Here is a 23,596-nt window from a genome sequence, read left to right on the forward strand (position 1 = left end):
GCTACACATTAGGACCTCGCAGGCTGCAGGTTGCTCATATCATAAATGCTTTTCACAGCTAATATAACAAGCAGACAGTAAAAATAAATTAAAGTTATAAGAATAAAAACATCATAAACTATAAAATAATTAATTATTGAGTTTTAAAAACAAACTTTAAATTTATTTTTAACATATGACAATTTTAGAAGCAAATTTTCGAGGAGGAGAAAATGCACATTTTTAATAGAAAATAGACAAAAATAATATAATTTACAGTTATTTTACATAGCAATTGCATTGATTTGAAAGAAGAAAAGTTCACTTAGAGATACAAACCAGCAATTTCACGTATACGAGTAAGTTCATGCTGCCAAACAAAGAGATCTTTGACGAAAGGTCCCACAAAACTTACTCGTACGTTGTTTGAGATTTTTAACTTTAATTTTCTTGAAAACATTTGAAAAGCACACTTTTACCCTTTGCTCACTAAAGATTCATACTAATGCTTATCCATACAAACAATATTATTGAAATCCCCAGAGACCACATTATAACCTTCCCTCGTAAGCTTAGTCTAGATAGCAAAAATAAAAGCAGAATGTAAAAAATTATTTATTTTTGCATAGAAAATTTAATTCCCACTGCTGTTTCATAAAACAGGAACAGCAATATATGCAATAATATGGGAAAATCGGCGAATATTGTTAAAACAAGATGATCGAGATACCAGCAAACTGATTTTTATGCTTACTTTGTCTATTTATTTGTTGAAAAGAAAATTTCAAAATTAATTATAGTCACTAAGAATAGAATTAAAAAGTATATTCTTCATAGCTGCCATGTTTAAACCTCTCTCTCTCTCTTCAGAAATTCATCATTCTGATTAGTGGCGAACATCTTTTGTTGATGAAAAAGTACATGTTAATATGCAGTCGTGATGCACAGAACAGAAAAATTTGCCATAAAGGACATCACTGATTATGCAATATTTGTTCCTGTTCCTGCTTTTGCCAGCAATTCATTCTCTGTATTAACTAAGCTTAAGATTATTTAGTCTAACATTTATTATTGTTTGATAAATAGAACAACACATAAAAAACTCCTTTAACAGCCAACTGTGTTTCATTATACTATAAAGACTTGATGGACTGTAATGATCAGATCATCCAACAGAATACCGAAATTCTGTTTTATTCATCAAATTACTGGCTATAAACATTAAGAAAACATTTATCTTCTGTTGTCTTCGAACTCAAAAAGTTCTTTAATATTTTAAATTATATATTTAAATGCTACTTTAATTAATATAAAATAAATTTATGCCCTATTCACAAATATTATAAAATCTTTCAGTAGGTTATTTATACTGAATATCTGTTGAGAAAGATAGTGTTTCTTACTTACATTATAAAAAAAGAAGACAAAGTTTAATGTATATGATTAATGCATAACTGGAAATTGATTAATCCAGAAGACTAGATGACAAATAAATTTGTACTATAATTTTTCAGGAAGTGGAAAATATAAAAATAAATAAGAATATAGATTACGATAATGCACAAATAATAACAACATATTGACTTCATAACAGTACATAGTATGCACACACAAAGAGTATTACTTAATCCCTATTACAAACTTGGATAGAATATAAAGTAAACCAAGTGCATCAATTTTTGTATGTCCAGAAATGAACCACTTTTGAGATAAAAATTGATAAAGAACGATAACAAGTCTGATAACATTTCATTGCTTTATTTAATTTCTTAGTGATAGGTTGTTACCTGAACTGCCAGAAGATATTTTATGTGAATTTGTCAAAAAGAGTAGTTCCAACACGATGATGACCAGTGTACTTCTCTTCTGCTGTCTGAAACTATCCGAACAGAAAGTGTAGAGAAAGACAGATTGGTAGAGGTAGACCTGTGGATTGGCCATCATAATCCCGTCTCGACTCTACTACATTTCTTCCTATGGGGACATTTAAAGAGCTTAATGTACTGCACAAGACACCGTGAATCTGAGAAACATCTTACTGCACAACTCGTAACCACAGTACATTATCCAGGACATGCCTGAAATTTCTGGTAGGATGTTTTATATAAATATCCAATCTGGGTACTATGCCTGTAACAACACTGGAAGCCATCACTTTGAACAGCTCCTGTAACAACCTTCCATTAAGAAATTAAATAAAGTTATTAAATTTATGAAATAACAGGTTTTTTTTTATTATTCTTTACCAATCTTTATCTCAAAAATGGTTCATTTCTGGATATGGGTCAACAGCCCTTATGAACCATTGGAGGTTGAAGTACAAAAACTGATGTACTTCAACCTCCAAACTTGTAATAGAAATTAATATACTGTATATATTAACTTTATACTTTTAATATCAAATATGAAAAATATATTGTATCAATAAATTCCCAGATATTTGAAAAAAGTAAAGGACTATTTTTATTAATTACGTTACATAAAATTTAAGAAACGTCAAGGAATTTTCATTAATTTTGGATGAGATAATTAACAAAAATGAAATTGTTTTTTTAAATATATTATAATTATAAATTTGGGATATAACTGCATATTTATTTGAGTATTGTATTCCAATTCCCATATTAAATGAAATAGATATCAAAAGTTATAGAATAATTTGTTGATATGTTGTTTCTAAATGAATATATATAATTAAACAACATAGAAATAAATGGAACATTAAAATATGATTTAACTGTATTAATCTTAAGATAATGTCCTCTATATTCTCTAAATTATTTTCAATATTTTCAAATGCTAGAACTTTCTTTTCCATTAACAGACAGTTAGAAGTTTTATTTCACTAAAGCCAAATGATTTAGAAGGTTCTGGAAGAAAAAAACTGGCCCGAAGTGGCACTCAAACCTACAAGTCCCGCTTACTGTGCGGGTTGCATTGCCAGTTATGTTACAGCACTTCTAAATTATTAAAATATTAATTTAATTATAATTATTAAATTTAGCAAGAGATGATGCCTAAAGCTTGCCTCTAGTGCAAAATTACTTAGTATTTAATTAACAATAGTGGTAGTAATATAGCCAGACATAATTCGGCTTTAATATACAGTATAACTATGTATTTGGATGTTTATATCTATTTTATTTTTTTTAATATAACAGTCGTCCGGCTTTAATTTAGATCTAAATTTTATTTTTTTTAACTCATTCAAACTGTCTAGAATTCATTGTAAGTCTTAAGCTATTTTAATAGTTGAAAAGTACGAATAACAATCAAGTCCATATTTCAAATTGTAAAAAAAACAAACAGGTATATATGTGAAGTGGTTTATATATGTATATAAGTACAGTATATGCATACAGTCAACTTTAAAAAAAATAACTAATATTAAAAAACTTTTTTCTAACTATTAACATTGTTGTTGATTTATATAATTATTTTGTCTTTAATTTAATTCTTGTAAATAAATATTAAAAATAAACCATCAAAATTTGTAGTGTATGAAATCAGATTGCCATAATACAAAATTAATGGATGAAATATATTCTTTGAAGTATACAACAATAAAAAATAAACCTTTTTTCTTATAAACAAAGGATAAAATTTCCTCGAGTGATAATATAATCAACCGAGGATGCACACAAGCATCCTTGGTATATTGGGCGAGGCATTGTAGGATGATCCAAAGCATTTTAAGCACTGAATGTGTTAAATATAATTTCAGATCTTAATATAAAAATTTTAAAATATTTTTGGCTCCTTTTCTTGGAATATATTGGTCAAAGAAACAAAGACTATTCAAAAAGAAGAAAGTTGAATTTCATTGTATTTGAATTTAAAGTAATTTTTCTTTCCTTTTCTGAATGATCTTACAGAATGATAAACTTGAAGGATAACACATCCTTCAAGTTTATCATTCTAATTATAATAAAAATATAATTTTTTAAAGATATTTTTTTTTTAAATTAAGTTTTTCTTTTCATTGTTACATATGTGTGCAACAAACAAAACAATCCAGTGATTAATACATCACCCTGAAATGTCTACAAATAGATATGTGGTTAAAAATGTCATATAAGTATCCAGTTACACGTTAAATCTTATATTTAGGTAAGTTTTAACATAGTTTATCTTTAGAAATATTAATATATATTAATTGATATGTAATCTATAAATGATACCGTCACAAGGCCAAGCTGCAATTTTTAATTGTCTTTTCATTTAAAAACAAAATTATGACTTTCAGTCCAGACCATATCTTCGTATATAGTTAATTGGGGCTTCTGGCCCCTAAACTTATCATATATGGTCTCAATTTTCATCTCTCTAACTCCTTCCTTGAGATTAATGAAGAACAGACAGGCAGACACACAACAGTGGCTACGTATAGGTCTGCAATTTGAAAATTGCAGTCCAATAAAGCTAGACGGGCCTCACTGGCTGACTGACATGAAATTTTTGAGTAAAAGACAACCTCTTATTAAAAAAAAGAAAAATGAAATAGTGCATTCAAAATAAAACATTGAATATATTACGGAAAAATCTAATAACATATCAAAATCTCAAATATTTTAGACCCCATGAAACATCAACGTTTAGCCATTGATGTCTTGTAGAGTTACAGCTAACGGATGTTTAATTTAAGTGCCATCTGCCTATTTCAACTTTTTTTAAAAATTTTCACTATATTATTTCAAATAACATTTTCGTTATGTCTTGTTGTTGATTATTCTTTATTAGATTTTAAAATATTATTTATAGTTATTTAATTAATGTATATATAACTAATGTAGACATAAAAAATTATTATAAATTACAACATAGATATGAGATTGGGGATTGATTGCCAAAGGAGTGACTGTGAACATGTAGTGTATCATAAGAAAGTAGATTATAATGACTTGGATACGTTATACATTAATAAATATGCATTTAGAAATCAATTTACATTCTTCACATATTAGTGAAATTTCCAACAGGCACATTTTACATACTAATGTGGCTTTTAAAATATCATCTAGCAAAGCAAATACATGCCCTTTCACCACTTTTATTTGTTTGTTTATTTTAAATTAATGAAATCTATAAAAAAATAAGTAATAAAAACTTTCATAAACTTGTTTTTAATTAACTTTCTTACATTTTATATTGCTTTCTCTATTGGATAACAACATAAATCATTAATTACACTAGATCCCCCTATAACACGGATTCATATAACACAGCGAAAAAATTGTGATCATATTCGTATAACACGCTAAAAGAGACTCGTATAACACGGTAAAACATCATCGCCGACTCGTGTCACGACAGAATTGATCAAATCTGGACCAATAGTGGATATTGTACAAATTGTTGAGTTTAAACGAGCACTGGACCTACTAAAAAACATTTATTATTCAACGGCCATAAAAATTATATTTTTATTAATCATGTCTCCGAAGTTAAGTTATTTTTTCTGCTAAAAATTCGCTGGTCAGGAAACACATGCCTACTGTTCGATGAGCCGCTCCGCGACGAAAACAAGATTAAGCAATGGCGTCTTTGAATGGTGCGCACTCGGTAAGTATTCCTACAATTTTTTGTTTATAGCATAGTTTACACGGATTATTCCCAAAAAATTATACACAATTTTGAAATGTTGAGTCAAATTAGTCTAGAATTCATTAATTTTATGAAAGAAAACCTTTCAAACAGCGGTAGCCCCTAAACTGCACAGGTGCCGGGCTGTGATTGGTTAGTGTATTTAAGTGGCTCATACAACATGGATTCATATAACACAGAACATATCTACCATGTTATAGGGGGGTCTACTGTAATGTAATTTACTTCATTCTATCCTAGAAATTTTTCAATTATTATTTAAAAATTTTTGACATTTTTAATGTTTCAGAATATGATATAAAGTTCAACTTAATCATTATAAGTAAAAACTAGAAATTAATTATACTAAATTTTTTATATATCTAATTGGATCATGTTATATATGAAATATATAATATGATCTAACTACATGTATATTTTAATTTGAGTACAGTTACATTATTAATATCTAGCAACTGCTAATCTAATAGCTACTTTAATCCAGACAAAATTAGATCATGCTTAAAATTCTCATGACAGCCATACTAGACCATTGATGACCACAGATAATAACGTGTAAGTTGCATGTTTCTTCAGTATGAATTACTTACAATAAATCACTCACAAAAACTTTTTTCATACACTAGAAGATGAAACTGCTTGAATTTTTTCAGGAATGATATTGAGAACACTAAAGAGAAAACAACACCTTTCTTAAATTCCAGCAAAAGTTTAACTATATAAAAACGTTTTCAACTGATTTCATCAGTCTTCTTCAGTTACTCGAACAAAAAAACAAAAAGAACGAACCAAATTCAAATTTACAAAATCACGAGAATGGAAAGAATTCTCGTGATTGCGCAGACTATGCAAAAACGATGTACCGATAAACGGTAAAAAATGCAAATTCTTGACAAAAAAATGCAGATTCTTGACAAACTATATATAATATCACAATCTTACGTTATCCAATGAATGATTTCCAAGCAGACGATAGCCCATCTGCATCCCTGTGGTTGATGCAATGGGATGTTAATTGTGCCCTATATATTTCTAATTTCTCCAAATGTCTAACGGCCTGTTTAGATCTAGTGGCTTTTATGATGGAAGCAAGTATGAGTTGGACCAAGAGAGTGACTTTAGGGTTAACTTCTTGGACTTGACAATCACATGTAAAGATGGGGAGATACAGACGGATATCTTCAGGAAACCGGTATATCAACCTAGCATCATACCCAGAAACTCCGTGGATCCTGAACAGTTTAAATTAGCGGCTTTACGAGCATGGATACAACGAGCTTACACACATTGCTCAAGTATTTGCGACACGTACAAGGAGTTGGAGTACGTAAGAAGCGTAGCAACACAGTTTGGGTATCAGAGAAGGGTAGTGAACTGTCTAATTACGGATATACAGAGACGTAAACATCAACAACACAGAACTGAACAGAAAAAAACAGTGGTCATGGACTATATTCCGTTTATTAAAAGTATTGTTAAGAAGGTATCCAAAGAAAGGAACTTACGCATAATATATAGGCGCAACCCGACAGTATACCGTCTGTTAAGGAATGATAAGAGGAAAGAGAAACCAAATGAGCTAACAGGAGTGTACTCAATTCCAATCAGGGACCAACGTTTTAAATCCGATCTAGTGTACATTGGGGCCACCTTGCGTGGTTTACAGCAAAGAATAAAAGAGCATAAGCAATCAGTTAAGAGGACAGTTGACAGCACAGTCCTAGCAGCATTTGCTAAGCAACAGGAGATCACGGTACACTGGGATAGTGCTTCCATCATAAAAGCCACTAGATCTAAACAGGCCGTTAGACATTTGGAGAAATTAGAAATATATAGGGCACAATTAACATCCCATTGCATCAACCACAGGGACGCAGATGGGCTATCGTCTGCTTGGAAATCATTCATTGGATAACGTAAGATTGTGATATTATATATAGTTTGTCAAGAATCTGCATTTTTTTGTCAAGAATTTGCATTTTTTACCGTTTATCGGTACATCGTTTTTGCATAGTCTGCGCAATCACGAGAATTCTTTCCATTCTCGTGATTTTGTAAATTTGAATTTGGTTCGTTCTTTTTGTTTTTTTGTTCGAGTAACTGAAGAAGACTGATGAAATCAGTTGAAAACGTTTTTATATAGTTAAACTTTTGCTGGAATTTAAGAAAGGTGTTGTTTTCTCTTTATTATACCAGTTCCAGTAGGTTCGTTATTCATTTTTATTGAGAATACTTAACAAGAAATAAATACAGGCATCTTGTGCTTAATGTCAGTGATCCATTCCTGAAAATTAGATGACTGCATGGAGATGCTAACCGGGAGTCTTCTCGCAGTATTTTAAATGAAAAGATTATAACATACTATCGATATATTATCAATCCAAAATCCCTGACCAATTTCCTAAAATGTAACTAAAACATAAAGTACCTGTACGTCAATAACAGTTTGTTATAAGATACATTGATGCTATGAAGCCTCTTCTAGTACTAGCAACACATTCCATTTGTTGATACTTGATGCCTTTTTTTTTAAATATATACTGTGTAACTGATGAAATGTTTAATGTTACCAAAAATATTGGATCATGTGTCTAAACAATCAAAGTTTTCCTAAATGACAAATAAATTAATAAATTTCTAACAATTATTCTCTCTAGAATAATTATTAGAAATTTATCAACTTTTCAGACGCAAATTCAAATAGGAGTGTCGAATAATAGCAATTAAATCATGGATTAATTGTATAAAAATGAATATGACAAAGCTGAGGAATGCATATACAGTACATGTCTTTGGTTGTTTCAGGAAAATTACAAATAGCAAAATTAATATCTGTGGTGTACAAATAAATATTTCACATTTTCTGAAGATACTCTTGCTGACTTTAGACAAAGGAAAAATTGTGATAAGTCCATAATTACAAATTAAAATTGATAAATAACCAACCCATTTTGAAATTGACTTTGAAACGTGGATTTTCTGCAGGTTATCTGCTCAAAATTGTTATTTGTAAGCTAGAGAAAGCTTGGTTTGCAAGATCAGATGACATAATTTTATATGTAATACACATGATGACAATGCGAGAACAGAACACAATTACCTATATACAAATTAATAAATATCCTACACAGAGTTGATCTTTTTCTAAATATTTCAAGCTATTAATTGTTTAATTTAAAAAAAAACTGAATATCTAACTATTAAAGTTTTAATAAGACAACAGTTCTGCTTAATTAGAATCAGTCTCTGTTAATAAATTAAATTAGAATTATAGAAGTATAGAATTAGCTTAAAATTCCAGCAGTTTATTGTTAAATTCCACCTTACTTCTACTTAGATTATAAGAAAAAATATATTTTGTTTTATTGAAATGTTTTATTTTGCAGGAAATAACCAATATACTGGAATCTTTTGATTAACAAAATTAATTAATCCCTTTGCGTTACCATGTATATCAAAATTGCATTAATCAAATAATATAATAAATGGTAAAAATTACAATTTGTCCATGATAGATTTCTGTGTTAATAATTTGTATGATACTGTATTCTTTTAGGAAAAAAATCCAGCAACAGTTGGTGGTGCCGTCCGTTATATTTTATTACAAAAACTTTTATATTTTAACTATTATAAAATGGCAAAAAGCTTAATTTTGAGGGTAGGGATGTGTTTTATAAAAAACTGTAAATGCTAATAATGAATAAAATCTTCATCAAGTCTGACTGTATTGGAGATATATATGATCCCCTTTATCTCCCCACCTTGACTTTTAATCACTAAATTTTAATAGCATCAATCCTCCTAACAAACAAACCTTTTTTTCAATCAGCTTCTTTATACTTATTCTAACTAAAGCATATTCATTTCATTTCTTTAAATGTCATTACTCAAAATCTAAAACTTTCGGATGCATAAAGATTTTTAAAGTTAATTATGCTCATTATATGGGCAAGCAAACTCAGGTTCTCCATCCCTCATCCCTGTTGTAAGACGTAAAATATTTTGAGCTTTCAGATTTTTCTTGTAATATACTTGACATCCTCTTTTGAATGCAGTATTTCATTTTTCTATAAGTAGCCTGCTTCTATTCAAAGATTTCCTGTCACTGAATGAGTGAATCAGTCAGTAGTGAGGCCAATGTACTTTTATCATAAAGACAATTCTACTATATAGCTAAGATGCTGATTTATATTTTAATGAACAAACAAATGTCATATAGTCATATTTTTAGCAGAGTTAATTATTTCCAGTAAAATTAAACAGTTATTTAAGCAAATTTCTGTGAATTTAAAGATAATTTGTGTATTTGTTAAAATTTGTATTTCGTAGAAGCTGTTTAATCTCTAAATCTCTAACTGCACTTACTATAATAAACCAAAATACCCAAATAGCCTTTAAAATGCAGTCCAATTTATTTACATACCAAATGTTTTCAGTCAAATTAACTGACCTTCATCAGGATCAAACAAAATTTCTTTTCCAAACAGAAAAATTCTAGAACATTTATAATCCTAAAAACCTTCACAGATTCAATTGCGCAAGTCCATTTGCTCTTTTAAACTTGTACAGTCACCGCTTTCCATGCCGATGTGATTTTATACGATTTCTGAAAATTTATAGCTTGCCGTTTAATATTGTACTTATGAATATGCCAGGCTTCTGCATATTTTAGATGTCGTCTGCTTGCAATCTTTTGTATAACTTTCGCATTGTCTCATTTGATTGAAACCTCCATTGGATCTGCGATCGCGTAATTTGCCAAGGCAGTGACTGGTTGTTCATATCTTATATTCCTTTTGTGTTCTTTCAATCTTTCAGTTAACGATCATTTTGTGGCTCCTCAGTTAATTTGACTGAAAATGTTTGGTACGTAAATAAATTGGACTGCATTTTAAAGGCTATTTGGGTATTTTGGTCTGTTTAATCTCTTTTGTAAAAGGAATTAGTTCTATAAAATAATACGCTTAACTCAACTTGTGAATCGTTACAATAAGCTTAGAATTGAGTTTTTTCATTATTTAAGTCTACTGACTAAAAAACATTAATCAAAACAATGCAATTTTGATGCTTTAATTTACATAAAAGACAATTTCTGGGATCTTCCATTTCCATTGCCAGTTATGAAATTTGTTACAATCAGTTCTCAATAAAGTGAACTATTTCTGGAAATATTTGCCGTTTGTTATATATCTAATGTTAAAAATATTCAATAACATAAACTGTACTTGCAGGACAAATAGTATAATATAATGTTTTGATAAGGTAAATTTCTAAATTTAACACTGATAATTTCCAAACTTTGATACTCATCAGACAGTGTTCTCTTAATTAATGTTGCCAGTTTACAGATCTACTGGGTATTACTGTTATCTAGCCAGTAACTAATTGATAAAAACTTTCCTATCAGACAGCTCAAAAACTAGCATATTTAATTTTTTTCAGACAGATAAATTTACTTGAATACAATATTCTAATACTGTAATTATCAGTTAGTTTGAAATTTCACTTAGTTCTAATAAAATTTAAGTTGGCAACATTAATCTAAACATGCAATTGTCATTCATTGAATATTGTAAAATCATCTCAAAGAAGATATCATACTTACATGGTGAGAAAGCTGATACAGATGTAGAAACTTATGAGAAATGACTACCTGTTGCTATCAAAAAATAAAACAGTATTCTTTAAACAGTGTTTATAATTTTATTTGGCTTAAGGACTCTTGCGATTTTATGCAAAATAAAACATTTATGGCCAGAAAGACAAGCCTGTAAATCTAAAAGAATTAAGCAACATATAATTATAACTATGTATCAATGTTGATGATACAGATTATCAACGGCTGCTTGTGACTGGAAAGTCAGCCTATCCACAAGCATATAAAGAGGTGAAAATCTCTTCCTGTAATTAACAAGCATAACAAATCTGCTGGATTACTTCAATTGCTAAAGAGTATATATATAATTTCAACAACCAATTAAAAAACAAGAGCAGAGATTTTATTCGTAGGTAACTTAAGTGGTCACTCAGCAATACATTTATCAAACATTGAACTCTTATTTTTACCAAAGAATACTACATCGTCAGGCCAACTGCTTGATTTGGGTATTATTCGTAATTTAAAACATTACTATAGAAATTAGCTATTATAACCAAACATTAAACACATTGACAGTAATAGTAGTGGTGACTAAAGTAAATATTCTTCAAGCAATTGAATTAATTTGCAAAGCCCAAAAGAATTGAATCCATAGGCATCAAAATTTTGTAGTTTGTTCTGTGTTCAAATCTGTTAAATGTTTAATTTGACAATGAGACAAAAAGTCTTAAAAATCATTTAACTGGAAATAAAAAAGTTGACTCCTTTAATTATATAGTAATTTTCTGAATTAAGATTGATGAAGTCAATAATTCCCAAAACTGTTAAGCATGAAACTACAGTTAATTATTAAAAAAAAAAGTCATAGCTCTTAAAGAATTATCAACTGAAGACTTGTTGATACATGGTAATTGATACAATTAATAGTGATTATGAACTTGTTAATGAAACACAATGCATTCTGCTAGTTACTTGCTCAACGTGTTTACACGGCAATATTATTACTTGTACAATAAAACCGATGTTCCCCAATACATTCTTGATAAACTGAATGAAATTGAGCTAAAAGTCAATAATTTAGAACTGGTTGGAAAGTGTCAAACTTTAATTATTTTATATAAATAAATAAAATTTCTGTTATTCCTCAATAAGGTGCTTTATTTTATAAGGTTAAGTTTTTGTTCAGAACGGCATTTACATTATTGACAACTGATTGTATATGTTAACAATTTATAGTCAGATTTTGTAAAATATACAAAATATATTAATGTTATTAAAATACCGTTGTTCTTAATTAATAATAGGAAAATACTAAATGTTATAAAATTCTGAATATCATCAAAAACTTTCTTCTGATGTTAATTAAAAAATAGTCAGATTCTTTCAGTTTTTCAAGTTTTGGTCCGACATCAGAAGAATGCTTTCATTATTTACTTATTTATTTTTTGAGGTATTAGTGTGTAAAATGTGTATATATATATATATATATAAAATAAATTAATAATAAAAATATAAAATTAAATTTTTCATTGTAAATTTTGTATTAGTAATTTATTTTAATGTATTAAAACTTCATAATAAATTTTTAACCAAAAATACCAGACTTAGAAATTGTAAATGATAGAGAATTAGAGAGTAGAAACAAACAAGAAACAAAAATAAAAGATGAAACAAATGCAAAGTTTGAAAGTTGTGATAGCCTTAATTACAACTATCACAATTTGCACTTTTTCTCTGATTTAATAAATACAAGTTATTAAAATTTTCGGCTGGTATAAAAGTAATTTTTATGTTATAGCTTTTAAACTATAAAAAATCATGGCCTGTTATTGAAATATTTAAGTCTAAAAATATTTCGGAAATTGTTATTTCAAATAAACTGCTGAACCTACGCAAATCAACAGAATATTCTTTAAATAAATGCAACTTACTTTTTACAGGATTAATGTGATTCTTCTGAGTTAATTGTGTTTTACATTTTTTGCTTAATTTCTTAGATATAAAATGAATATTTGAATCATTTAACACTTCGTTATCCTCCTTTTCTTCTTTTTCTGAGTCGGCTATATCATCATCTTTTTTAATATCATTACAGATTTGAGTCTCTTTTGATTTATTTGGTTTAACAACTTTATTCGACAACATTCTGTCATCTGTTTTTTCATTAGTTTCCTCCAGTTCTGCTTCATTATCCTTCAACTGATTCTTGATAAATGAACATTCACCAATAGATTTTTGATCTGTCTCATCTTTTCTGTCATCTTGATCATCATCATTAGATTTTAAAGGCATTTCTTCACTATCGTTTGGTCCCAATGGTTCACAATCTTCACACAATCTTCGAATTGCCATTGCAACTGTGTCAGACAATCCTTGACAAGAATTATCTTCTTCGTCTGATGAAAATGAAGGTGCTTCGGGATTTGGAACAATTACTTCTTTTTGCAACGTACTTCCGAAAAGACTTGTATCCAATGAAGATGCTTCGTCGAAATGTTCCTCGCCATCTTCATCACTATCTTTCTTTTTCATACAAACATCTCCATTTATCAACCATTCCTTCTGATCCATTTTTTCAAGCTCAGTTATAGAAGTTAATGCAGAACTTAATTTCGAAGGAGACTGTTTAGGTCTTCCCTTAATTCGTTTCTTTGATGGAATCTTCTTGTCCTGATCATTCGATGGTGCAGGATCCTCTTCAAGAAAACTTAAAAAGCTTTGTAAAAAGCCAGTTCTAATTTTCTCTTCGGATTTTGATGAATTGTCTTTCTCGTTATCTTTGTTAGCTTGTAATTCAGTTAGGAAACCCAAATCATCATCCATTGCACCATCTTTAGAATTCTGAAGACAAGAATCATCATCATTTTTTACCGAACTATTGTCTGTTTTATTTTTATCGATTATAACAGGAATTTTTTCATTATTATCGCTATCTTGATTGTTAAAATTCCAATTTGAATTTGAAACAACCGGATTGGAGAAATTAATAAAATTCACCAAATGTTCACTGGTCATATCTGAATTATTAGCAGACGGTTCAGCAGTTAAAACATTGCTTTCTGTAAATGTGCTTTCCATTTGAATATCTCTTACTTCTTCCTGAATGTCCTTTTTCTTAGAACTATTTCTTGTTTGTTTAATATCTTTTGATTTCATTATAGAAACTAATGTCTCTGTATATGGTTTATATTTGGTTGCTCCAAAAGTAAATAACCGATTATTCAATGAACCCTTTTTTCTTCCTCTTTTTCCTTTAGGTTTATTTTTTCTTGAATCTGGAGGTGGGGGAGTTAAGGATTCAGGTAAATCATAAACATCAGAAATGGGAAGGGAATTGCATTGTGCAGTATGAACATAACTATTGTCTGATTGTGATGGTGTAATCGTATCCAAAACGGATAAATTCATTGGCATGCTTTGACTATCAAAAACAGAATCCATTTCAATCGTTTTTGTTTGATTACTATTAACAGAATGAATTGGTAACATTGGAAGCATAGACAAAGGCTTGTGTTCTTGAACAGAGGTTTCAGCATGTATAAGTTCAGAATCAACAATTGATAAATCATCTTCTAATAATTTAGCAGATTGATGACTTTCGCATGACCTAATGCTAGGCTGTAGTGAAGTAGTCACAATTTCTTCAATGCATTTATCATCATCTTCCTGTGAACTTAAATGAACAGAATCCACAAACTGACTGCTATCTACATCAAGATTGCTGTGATCAACAGAACAAGTTTGAGGTGTATGCTGTAAATTTTCTGCTTTTCTAGGAGATGCTGGAGTTGAAGGATGAGTTCCAGATGCACTGTAAGTTGTGGCACTTGTAGGTGGGGAAGAATAAATATCACCGTAAGGTGTAACTGATGATGTAGATAATCGTTCTTGATTAGATGCAATTGCACCTGGAATGTATGCTTGCCCAACTGACACTGAAGGTGGAGGATTAGCTGGAGTGGATGCAGGTGCAGGTGTGCTCATTGGAGGATATGATATTTGTCCTACTGCTAATGATTGATGACTAGAAGAAATATTTCCAAATCCTTGTGTGGAAGTAGACTGTGTAGTGTTTGTAAGGGATCGAGAAATGGGAGAATCTTCTTGTGAAATGTTTCCAAAATAATATAAATTTTGTCCGTATGTATTACTATTTTGTGGATGAATGATATTTGAATTACTGGTACTCTTGCTAATCACAGATTGTCTGAGGCCTTGTCCATTCTGCATTTGCATAGAGTTAACAATGACACCTGTATTTGGCACTAAGTTTGTATTAGATGTTGTAGAAGCACTTTGAGATACAGGGGACTCTACTTTGTCTACTGAAGCACCAAATGAAGTATATGTCTGTGGATAAAAATATGAAGACACCGAAGAACTTCGTGAAACTGAATTATGTAAATTTGCTCCAAAGGTACTATATGCTTGAAAATTAGATTTAGATGTCGAGGAAAAATAAGACTCATTTACAGATGTCAAATAAGGATCAGTTTGTGGAGTTAACATTGGATGAGAACCACCACCTGTATCTAAAAAAGAGGAAGGAGGACGACTTGGAGAAGGTAATACACTTCGGTATCCACTATTTAGATCTTGTTCTAAAAATGATGCTGCCGTAAGGGATGTTCTAGAAGTTTTAGGACTTTGCGAAACAATTTTATCAGTTCCTCTTTCAACTAAATGATTACGAGACATAATTGCTTCATGAGGTAAAATGCCAAATGGCCCACAAGAAGATGGCATTACAGCCGAGTGCCGCCATGTACCAGAAGCCATAGGTGAATTAAATAATACAGAAGAACTTAATCCCGATCCTGTAGGTAATGCAGCACTTCCATCTGGATTCATTGGATTTGAAGCAACATTACAGTGCATAAATCCTCCCCTGAGATCACTAAAATCATTTTCTCTGTTAACTGATTTATAAAAGTTGCTTCCTTGAGAAAATGAAGATAAGTGATTTTTAGCTGATGACTGAAATGGTGTACAGAAAACACTGGAATCATAATTAGTACCAAACAGACCAGCTGTATTAAAAGAGCCATCTGTACGATTAGTAGTTTGAGGAGGATTAATACCCGGATGAGATGAAAGTAACAAATGATGTGCATTAGCAGTAGTGCCATATCCTCCCATATGTTCTTGACGTGGAAGAGAAGCAGATAGAGTTAATTCATTTAAAGAAGAACCCTGTGTTAAAGAACTAGCAGCAGGATTACCTGAACCAACCAAACGAGAATAATGCTGACTATATGCAGACCAAGGACTGGAGTTCATGGTCACTTGAAAATATTTTCTATTATAATCTGAAATGCAAAAGAAAAACTTTTTATCAATGAAAGAAACTAAAGTAATATTTCTGATATGTATAATTATCTATAATAATTATAAATATAAATGAATATTAATACAGTACTTTTAAAGAAGTTATTACGTTCTATACTATCAAAAAGTATTAGTAAACTAGAATAATTATGATGGTTAACTGAATAATAATAAATACTACCTTTACAAATTGAAACAGATGTTATATTTTAATCTCCAAATTTTTATTTAGAAATTAAAATATTTAAATTAATACCCATTTGCTACAATTAACGAATTTATTTAACTTATTTACATTTGAATAAATGCAAAATAAACTTTAAACTAATTATTGCTTTTCTTTACGACAAATAAAAAGTTTCACTGGATTTTTTTGAAGAATGTCTTGGAATCTTATAATTAAAAAATATCATATTTAGAAATTATTATATAAGAATTATATTAGATTTTAAATTTAAAAGTTAGATGTCACTTTTACTCTTTTTTAATTCATTTCATAAATGTATTATCCTATCTGCAATATGATATAACCAGCTATAACCATTTAAAAAAAACATAAATTAAACATATTTTTCAAAATTCCTTATAATATCAACAACCGCTTTCAATTCGTCTTTGTGAGTGCTGGATTTTTCTCTTTCATAATTTTTACCATCTCAGTCCTTTTGCAATCAAATATACAGGATAATTCTATGAAATAAAAGCAAACACAGATATCAATCACATTAATGCTAACGCTAATGGTTGTAAATTAATGAAATTATGCAACTATCGCTTTCAAGTACACCCAAGGTGACCTTTTTAAATGACGATCTGTATTTTACCTTCTAGTCTAATAAATCACATAGAAACACATCTGCATAAACTTAAAACTACTTATTTAACAAAAGCATTTATAAGAAACAATACTTTAAATATAATTTTTATCTGATTATCTTTTTACTTTTAGCATTTTAAAATTCTTCAATATTTTAGAATGCTTAACAGCTGTTCAGATGACTTCCGAAGAAATTAAAGTGCAAATGCTGTTCAGTATTGATTAATATTTAACAAACTATTAGTAATTTGCATATTAATTATACATATACAAAGTCCTATTTTAATAATGATAATTAAATACTGAACTAACAAATACCTAAATATAATTCTCAGAAGGAATAATTAAAGTTAATTAGTAAAAAAAATTCCCAAGGAAATGCTACTTTAAACAAGCTGATCAGTGACAAATATCTGATCAAATGATTATGTTTTGGAAAGGATTCAACGTCATTACAAAGAACAAATATGGCAGTTGTTATTTTATATAAATTTTATGCAAATTAAGATATATTACTAGCATATTTATTAAATCCACATAATTTTTAAAACTACATTTTATTTATCTGCAATATCTTTAAAGTCAGTGTTTAAAAGAACTTTGTATTATTTTTATAACGAATTTTTCAAATTAATAATATATAATTTATTGGTATCTTAGCAATTAAACTTTTTTCTATATCGAGTCGAAGAAATAAACATTCCAAGCACATGATCATTATATTAGAAATAATAGTTTTTAAGAATTATTTATTTAGATATAAATAGTCTTGGAAATTTTTTTAAATGGCCGTGAAAGCTGTTTACCTTGAAAATAGTCGCGACAAAATCATTTACAAAAACTTATCTGAATTGGTAGAAATTAATGAATAAATAAATGCTACTTAATATTAATTTACAAAAATATATATAAGTAAATATTTACATACATTAATACTTAATAAAAAAAATATTCTCTGGCTCATTGAAAATGTATGTATTTGGATAAAGTGATTAGTAACAAATATCTATCTATGTATTTACTTATTTATTTACTGTGTCTAATTATCATAAAAAATTAATTAGCATTTATGAAGGAAAAATAACCTCAAAACTAGTTCTTTTATAGTTCTGAATTTTGGCATTACAAAAATCTCAAGATACAAAGATTATTATTATTATTATTTCCTTTTAACATGTTTTGAATACTCAATATAGAAATATAAAGTAATGAAAGTGTAATATTCTAATATAGAACACAAATGTCATCCTGTAATTGTTAAATTAAATGCAATAATATAACACTTGTACCTGTAAAGCTGTATTTAAAGCATGTGTAATTTAATGGCTAATAGAAAAGTAACGTGAATAATGTTACTTTTCTATTATCCATTGAATTACATTATATGAGTCCAATTATTATAATTTAAACTAGCCACATAATGAGAAATTAAGTTTTTTTTTTTTTTTATAGACAATGAAATGAACATATAGAATATTCCATTTCAAATGAAAAAAATAGTTGATGATGTTGCTATTTATAATGTGTATAATGTAATGTAAATGTTAATGTATAGTTTATCCATTTAAAATATCATTGAAATTGCATAATAAATGAAAACATTATAGGAGATGAATATCTAAAATTTGTAAAGTTTAGTACATTTCCAATAAAATATTACTTTTAAAAATTCATCTAGTATCATATAGCATAAAAATATACAACCACTATATAAAAAACTTCTTTTATAACTGTTTATAAACTTAAAATTTAAATTTAACATAAATATTTATTATTAATTATTCATTTAAGAAAACATAACATCATGGTTTTCAATTATTTAATCAAAAAATATATGATGATTTAACATGTTTACAGTAAAAATTTCTGACAAATAAAAACAAAAATACTATTTTTAATGACAAGTAATATTTGATTCGTTAACTACTGTACAGTTTATGAACTGCATGTTATATGTGATGCATTCATGTATAACATAATCAATATAAAATGTATGAATTGCATGTTATATTTGATTCACTGTACTAGTGTGCAGTTTATTTCTAATGACAAGTATAAATTTTGTATTTTATACCATTAAAAATAAACTGCACACTATGACACTATAGTCTATTTATCCTAACTTGGCAGCTACTGTAAACAAACTAAGACACACCTCTCTTTGTTTATTGGCTTAAACCCACGTCCATCAATTAGAAACCGCGTTGCATCTCATTTGTCCGCAGAAAATAGTTCTTTGTTATTTATAAAATTATTAATGAAATACTAGTCGCTTAGCAATGATTATAAATGTAATTATATCATATTTGTTAAATTGTTATTTTAATAAATATTTTCATATTCTGAATCACTAAAAATAAACTTTTTCCGGTCATGCGCACTATAATGTCTTGGTTTCGTTTTCCATTCATTTCAAACTGTGTGTTGTCGAATTACAAAAATGGAAAACTTGAATGTAAATACGATTAAACATCAACAAGGAAAATCGCTGAGGAGCTCGGATAAACGAATAGTATTAAATTTTGTTTAATACTATTCGTTTTTTCGTTGTGACGTAGTATTAAATAGTATTTATTAAAAAGTTTAAAGTCTGGTAAATCCAGATTTACCAGACTTTACTCGATCCACGATATATAATTTGTTAAAATTACTTAATTTTAAATATACAAACCGTAATAGAAATAGTAGATTAATTGAAAGAGACGATATCATTTTATAGCAAAGACAATATTTACGAAAAATAAGAGAAATGCGTTCTTTAGGTCGTAAGATTTACTATTTGGACGAAACGTGGATTAATGCGGGCCATACCAAGAATAAAGTATGGAAGGATTGTTCAATTACGTCATATCGCAAAGCTTTTGTGTCTGGACAATCTACTGGATTAAAAAATCCTTCTGGAAAGGGAAAACGAATAGTTCTTGTTCATATAGGCAGAAATTCAGGTTTTCTTAATGGTGGTCTATATGAATTTGAATCAAAGTCAACAAAAGATTACCACGAAGAAATGGATGGAAATAATTTCAAAAAATGGTTTGAAAAAATATTATCGAAATTAGAAAGTAATGCTGTTGTCATGGACAATGCTCTATATCACTCAGCTAAAATTGAGAAGATTCCTAATTGTAGTTGGAAAAAAGATGACAGAATTTCTTGGTTGGAAAAAAATAGGGTTCGTCATAACGAAAAAATGTTAAAAATAGAACTTTTGGATATTGTTAAAAAAATAAAACATAAATACGATAAATATATTATTGACGAAATGGCCAAAGAAATAGATGTTGATGTGTTATGTTTACCTCCGTATCATTGTAATTTAAATCCTATTGAACTAATATGGGCAGATATGAAAGGTTACATCGCACGTCACAACACAACATTCAAACTGTCAGATGTGCGAATTTTAATGAATAAAGCTATCGAACAAATAACTGAAGAAAGATGGAGAAAATGTATCGAACACATAGAAAAAGAAGAACAATGAATGTGGGAACTCGATGAGATTTCGGAAACTGTTGTAGAAAAACTGATTATTCAGTGGAAGACAAATAGTGACGAAAGCGATATAAATGATTACTTCGAGCAACTATCTTCTGATACAAATGATTAATAAGGTAAGTTTACACTGTAATTATTTAAGAATTAATTTTTAATTATATAAATATCACATAGATAAATTCATACATTACAGTAACGTTTTCCTTTAGAGGTTTGAGTATGATTTTTAAGGATTGCCGGAGAATTTGTTTTGTTTTATATCTATTTAATAAAATTGTTTTGTAGATAAAAATTCTGAAGTATGTTCAACTACACAATTATAAATATGTTTTGTGTAAGTCTTAATAATATATATTTAATAATTTTTGACTATATTTAAACGATGGAAATAATTTAAACGGCTACGTAAAAATATTAAAGTAGGCTATAATAAGTTTTCTAAGTATTATATCGGTAATTTTTAAATTGTTGTGACCACTCTGACCTACTTTAACACGTGCAGAGAAAGGGGCTTAACTAGTCAACACGTGTCTAGCCACTTCCGATTGTGATTTGACCAATAAAAATCTCCGGCGGATTAATACGACAAAATCTTTGTTTACAGTAGCTGCCAAGTTAGGATAAATAGACTATAGTAATGAATAAAATATTAAGATTAACGTAAAAAACATTCAAATTGGTCTGATACAAATGAGAAGGATAAGAATATTACTAGATGAATTTATAAAAAGAAAAGAATAAAACAGTACAGCTTCTTTAAATAATGGAAAATTAATGTAATTTTTGTTGTTAATTATTGATAGTATGCTACTATTTATTTATTCAAGTATCAGATTCATTATATATTCATCCGAATAATGTTTTATCAAGCAATAACTTAAGTATGGTATATATACTAAAGTAATAACTGTTATAAAAGAGATAAATGTATTCTTAGTTTTAAAATATTCATAATATAAAAAAGAAACAAACATTTCTTAATTCTAAATCCACTTCAAGTTTAGAAGATACTGTATATTCTGAAAAATAGACACACAGTAGAATTTTCATTCCAAATGACAGCTGAAATTCTAATGTATAGCTGTTAACAAATATCAAATAAATTTCAATTATACTCATTAGTGCAAATAATTAAACTGATAATTAAATATATATATATATATATATTGAATATACACACACAAACTGTAAGTGTATAGCATCTAGCACTTTAATTTATGCAGTTTATGTCATAAAAGTCTATACTTTTCACAACAATATATTTATTGTAAAAACCTTAAAGAATTTAATATATGGAAGCATGGATTTAGCTACAAAATAATTAACTTTTTTTAAATATGACAACTTTTTATTTATTTGGACAGTACATTTTGTTGCAAGCTTCTGAATTATTTTGCTATTAATATGAATGTAATCAATTATAACACAAATTACTTTTCAAGAATCAATTTTCCATATCACAAGTGATAATTAATCAAGACTAGTCATTAATCAAATGCTGGATAATCAAGATTCTTTGCACATATTTTATATTACTACATAAAGGAAAAATCAAAACAATTTAAAAGATGGAATGCATTATTATATCAAAATAAATATTTATATTAATAAATCAGTAGATTATAGAAATTTTAAATACAGACTGGCATTAGATAATAAAGATAAACTGATTGAAAAATTTTCCATGCTATTGATAAATCATAGTGATGATGCTATGTAAGAGTTACGATTATTGTTACTATTAATTATAGACATATCACCTACAAAAATCACCATCATCTACTCTTGATAAGCTTAAAGAAATAATATGAGGATAAATATTACATTCCAAGGGCATGAAATGGAAAAAATCATTAATTATGCTTAAAAAATATGAAAAAAGAAAAGGAAAGTATTAATTTTTTCAATCTGTTATGTATAAATATTGAAAGAAATTACAAAATTATAAAATCAAAATGCACAATAAATTATAATTCAAAAAAAGAAGACATAAACAATGCAAGATATTTATCCTATAAAATATCCAGTAACTCTACACAAATCAGGAAGTTGATAAGATGATATCATGAAATAACTGCTGCATTATTGGAAATGATAACATCCTTTACAGCTCCATTGTAACAACTTAACAAAAAAAAGCTCAAAGCATCATTTGCCTCCTTTACGAGACAAACTTTAATTAAACACAAATGTTTTTCTCATAAGATTACAAAAATTATAACTTGAATTTTGAATTGCCCAAGTCAAATTTCAAAGTTTAGAGGCTGGAATCTTTATGATAATAACCTTTAGATCCTTGAAATTACCATTTTCCCTGCAACAAGTGTTAGTTCAGTTAGGTCCATGATTATTATGAATTAAATTTTTACATTATTTTTTGTTTTGCTTATTTTTATATGTTAATTTATATTTTGTTTACAATTTGAATATTGTTTACATCGTGTAAAACATTATTCGTACAATCCAAACTGTGCTGAAATAACTTGTAGGAGTCAGAAAATTTTTTTAATACCATCAATATTTTTAGGTAGTTAACATACATTAGCCTTTCACACATTTCCAGCAGCTATACCATGTTGTAAAACAAAGTGCAAACATTTTTAGTTCCATTTAGTGGCCAACTTCAGGCTTAATCTGAACCTGAAACTGGCCACCAAACAGACCAAAAACATTTGCACTTTATATGTTGCGATGCGTGTAGCTGTTGCATATGTGTGCAAGGTTAATGTTAATTAATGTATTAATTCCAGCTTTATGTATGGTCTTTGATT

At 28.4% G+C, this 23,596-nt stretch overlaps 2 protein-coding genes across 4 annotated transcripts in view; one reads left to right on the forward strand and one right to left on the reverse strand.

Annotated features, from left to right (window-relative positions):
* Positions 1 to 23,596, reverse strand: part of LOC136988099 (glutamine and serine-rich protein 1-like) — a 48,322-nt gene that overhangs the window by 19,652 nt on the left and 5,074 nt on the right. For all 3 annotated transcript variants that reach the window (XM_067285932.1, XM_067285914.1, XM_067285924.1), the window contains exon 3: positions 13,114 to 16,491. In XM_067285932.1, the coding sequence (XP_067142033.1) occupies positions 13,114 to 16,462 (3,349 nt within the window). In that variant the 5' untranslated portion in view covers positions 16,463 to 16,491. The remainder of the gene's footprint in view (positions 1 to 13,113; positions 16,492 to 23,596) is intronic.
* LOC136988265 (uncharacterized) lies at positions 20,077 to 20,811 on the forward strand. The gene has a single exon (XM_067286128.1). The coding sequence runs from the start codon at positions 20,077 to 20,079 to the stop codon at positions 20,809 to 20,811; it is 735 nt and encodes a 244-aa protein (XP_067142229.1).

The sequence above is a fragment of the Centruroides vittatus genome, unplaced genomic scaffold (genome assembly GCF_030686945.1).
Source record: "Centruroides vittatus isolate TY-2023 unplaced genomic scaffold, ASM3068694v2 contig_1246, whole genome shotgun sequence".
In the NCBI taxonomy this organism is placed as follows: Eukaryota; Metazoa; Arthropoda; class Arachnida; order Scorpiones; family Buthidae; genus Centruroides; species Centruroides vittatus.

What these genes read in the sequence shown, in the direction of transcription:
- LOC136988265 (XM_067286128.1), top strand. Translation starts at nt 20,077, where the DNA reads ATGCGTTCTTTAGGTCGTAAGATTTACTATTTGGACGAAACGTGGATT.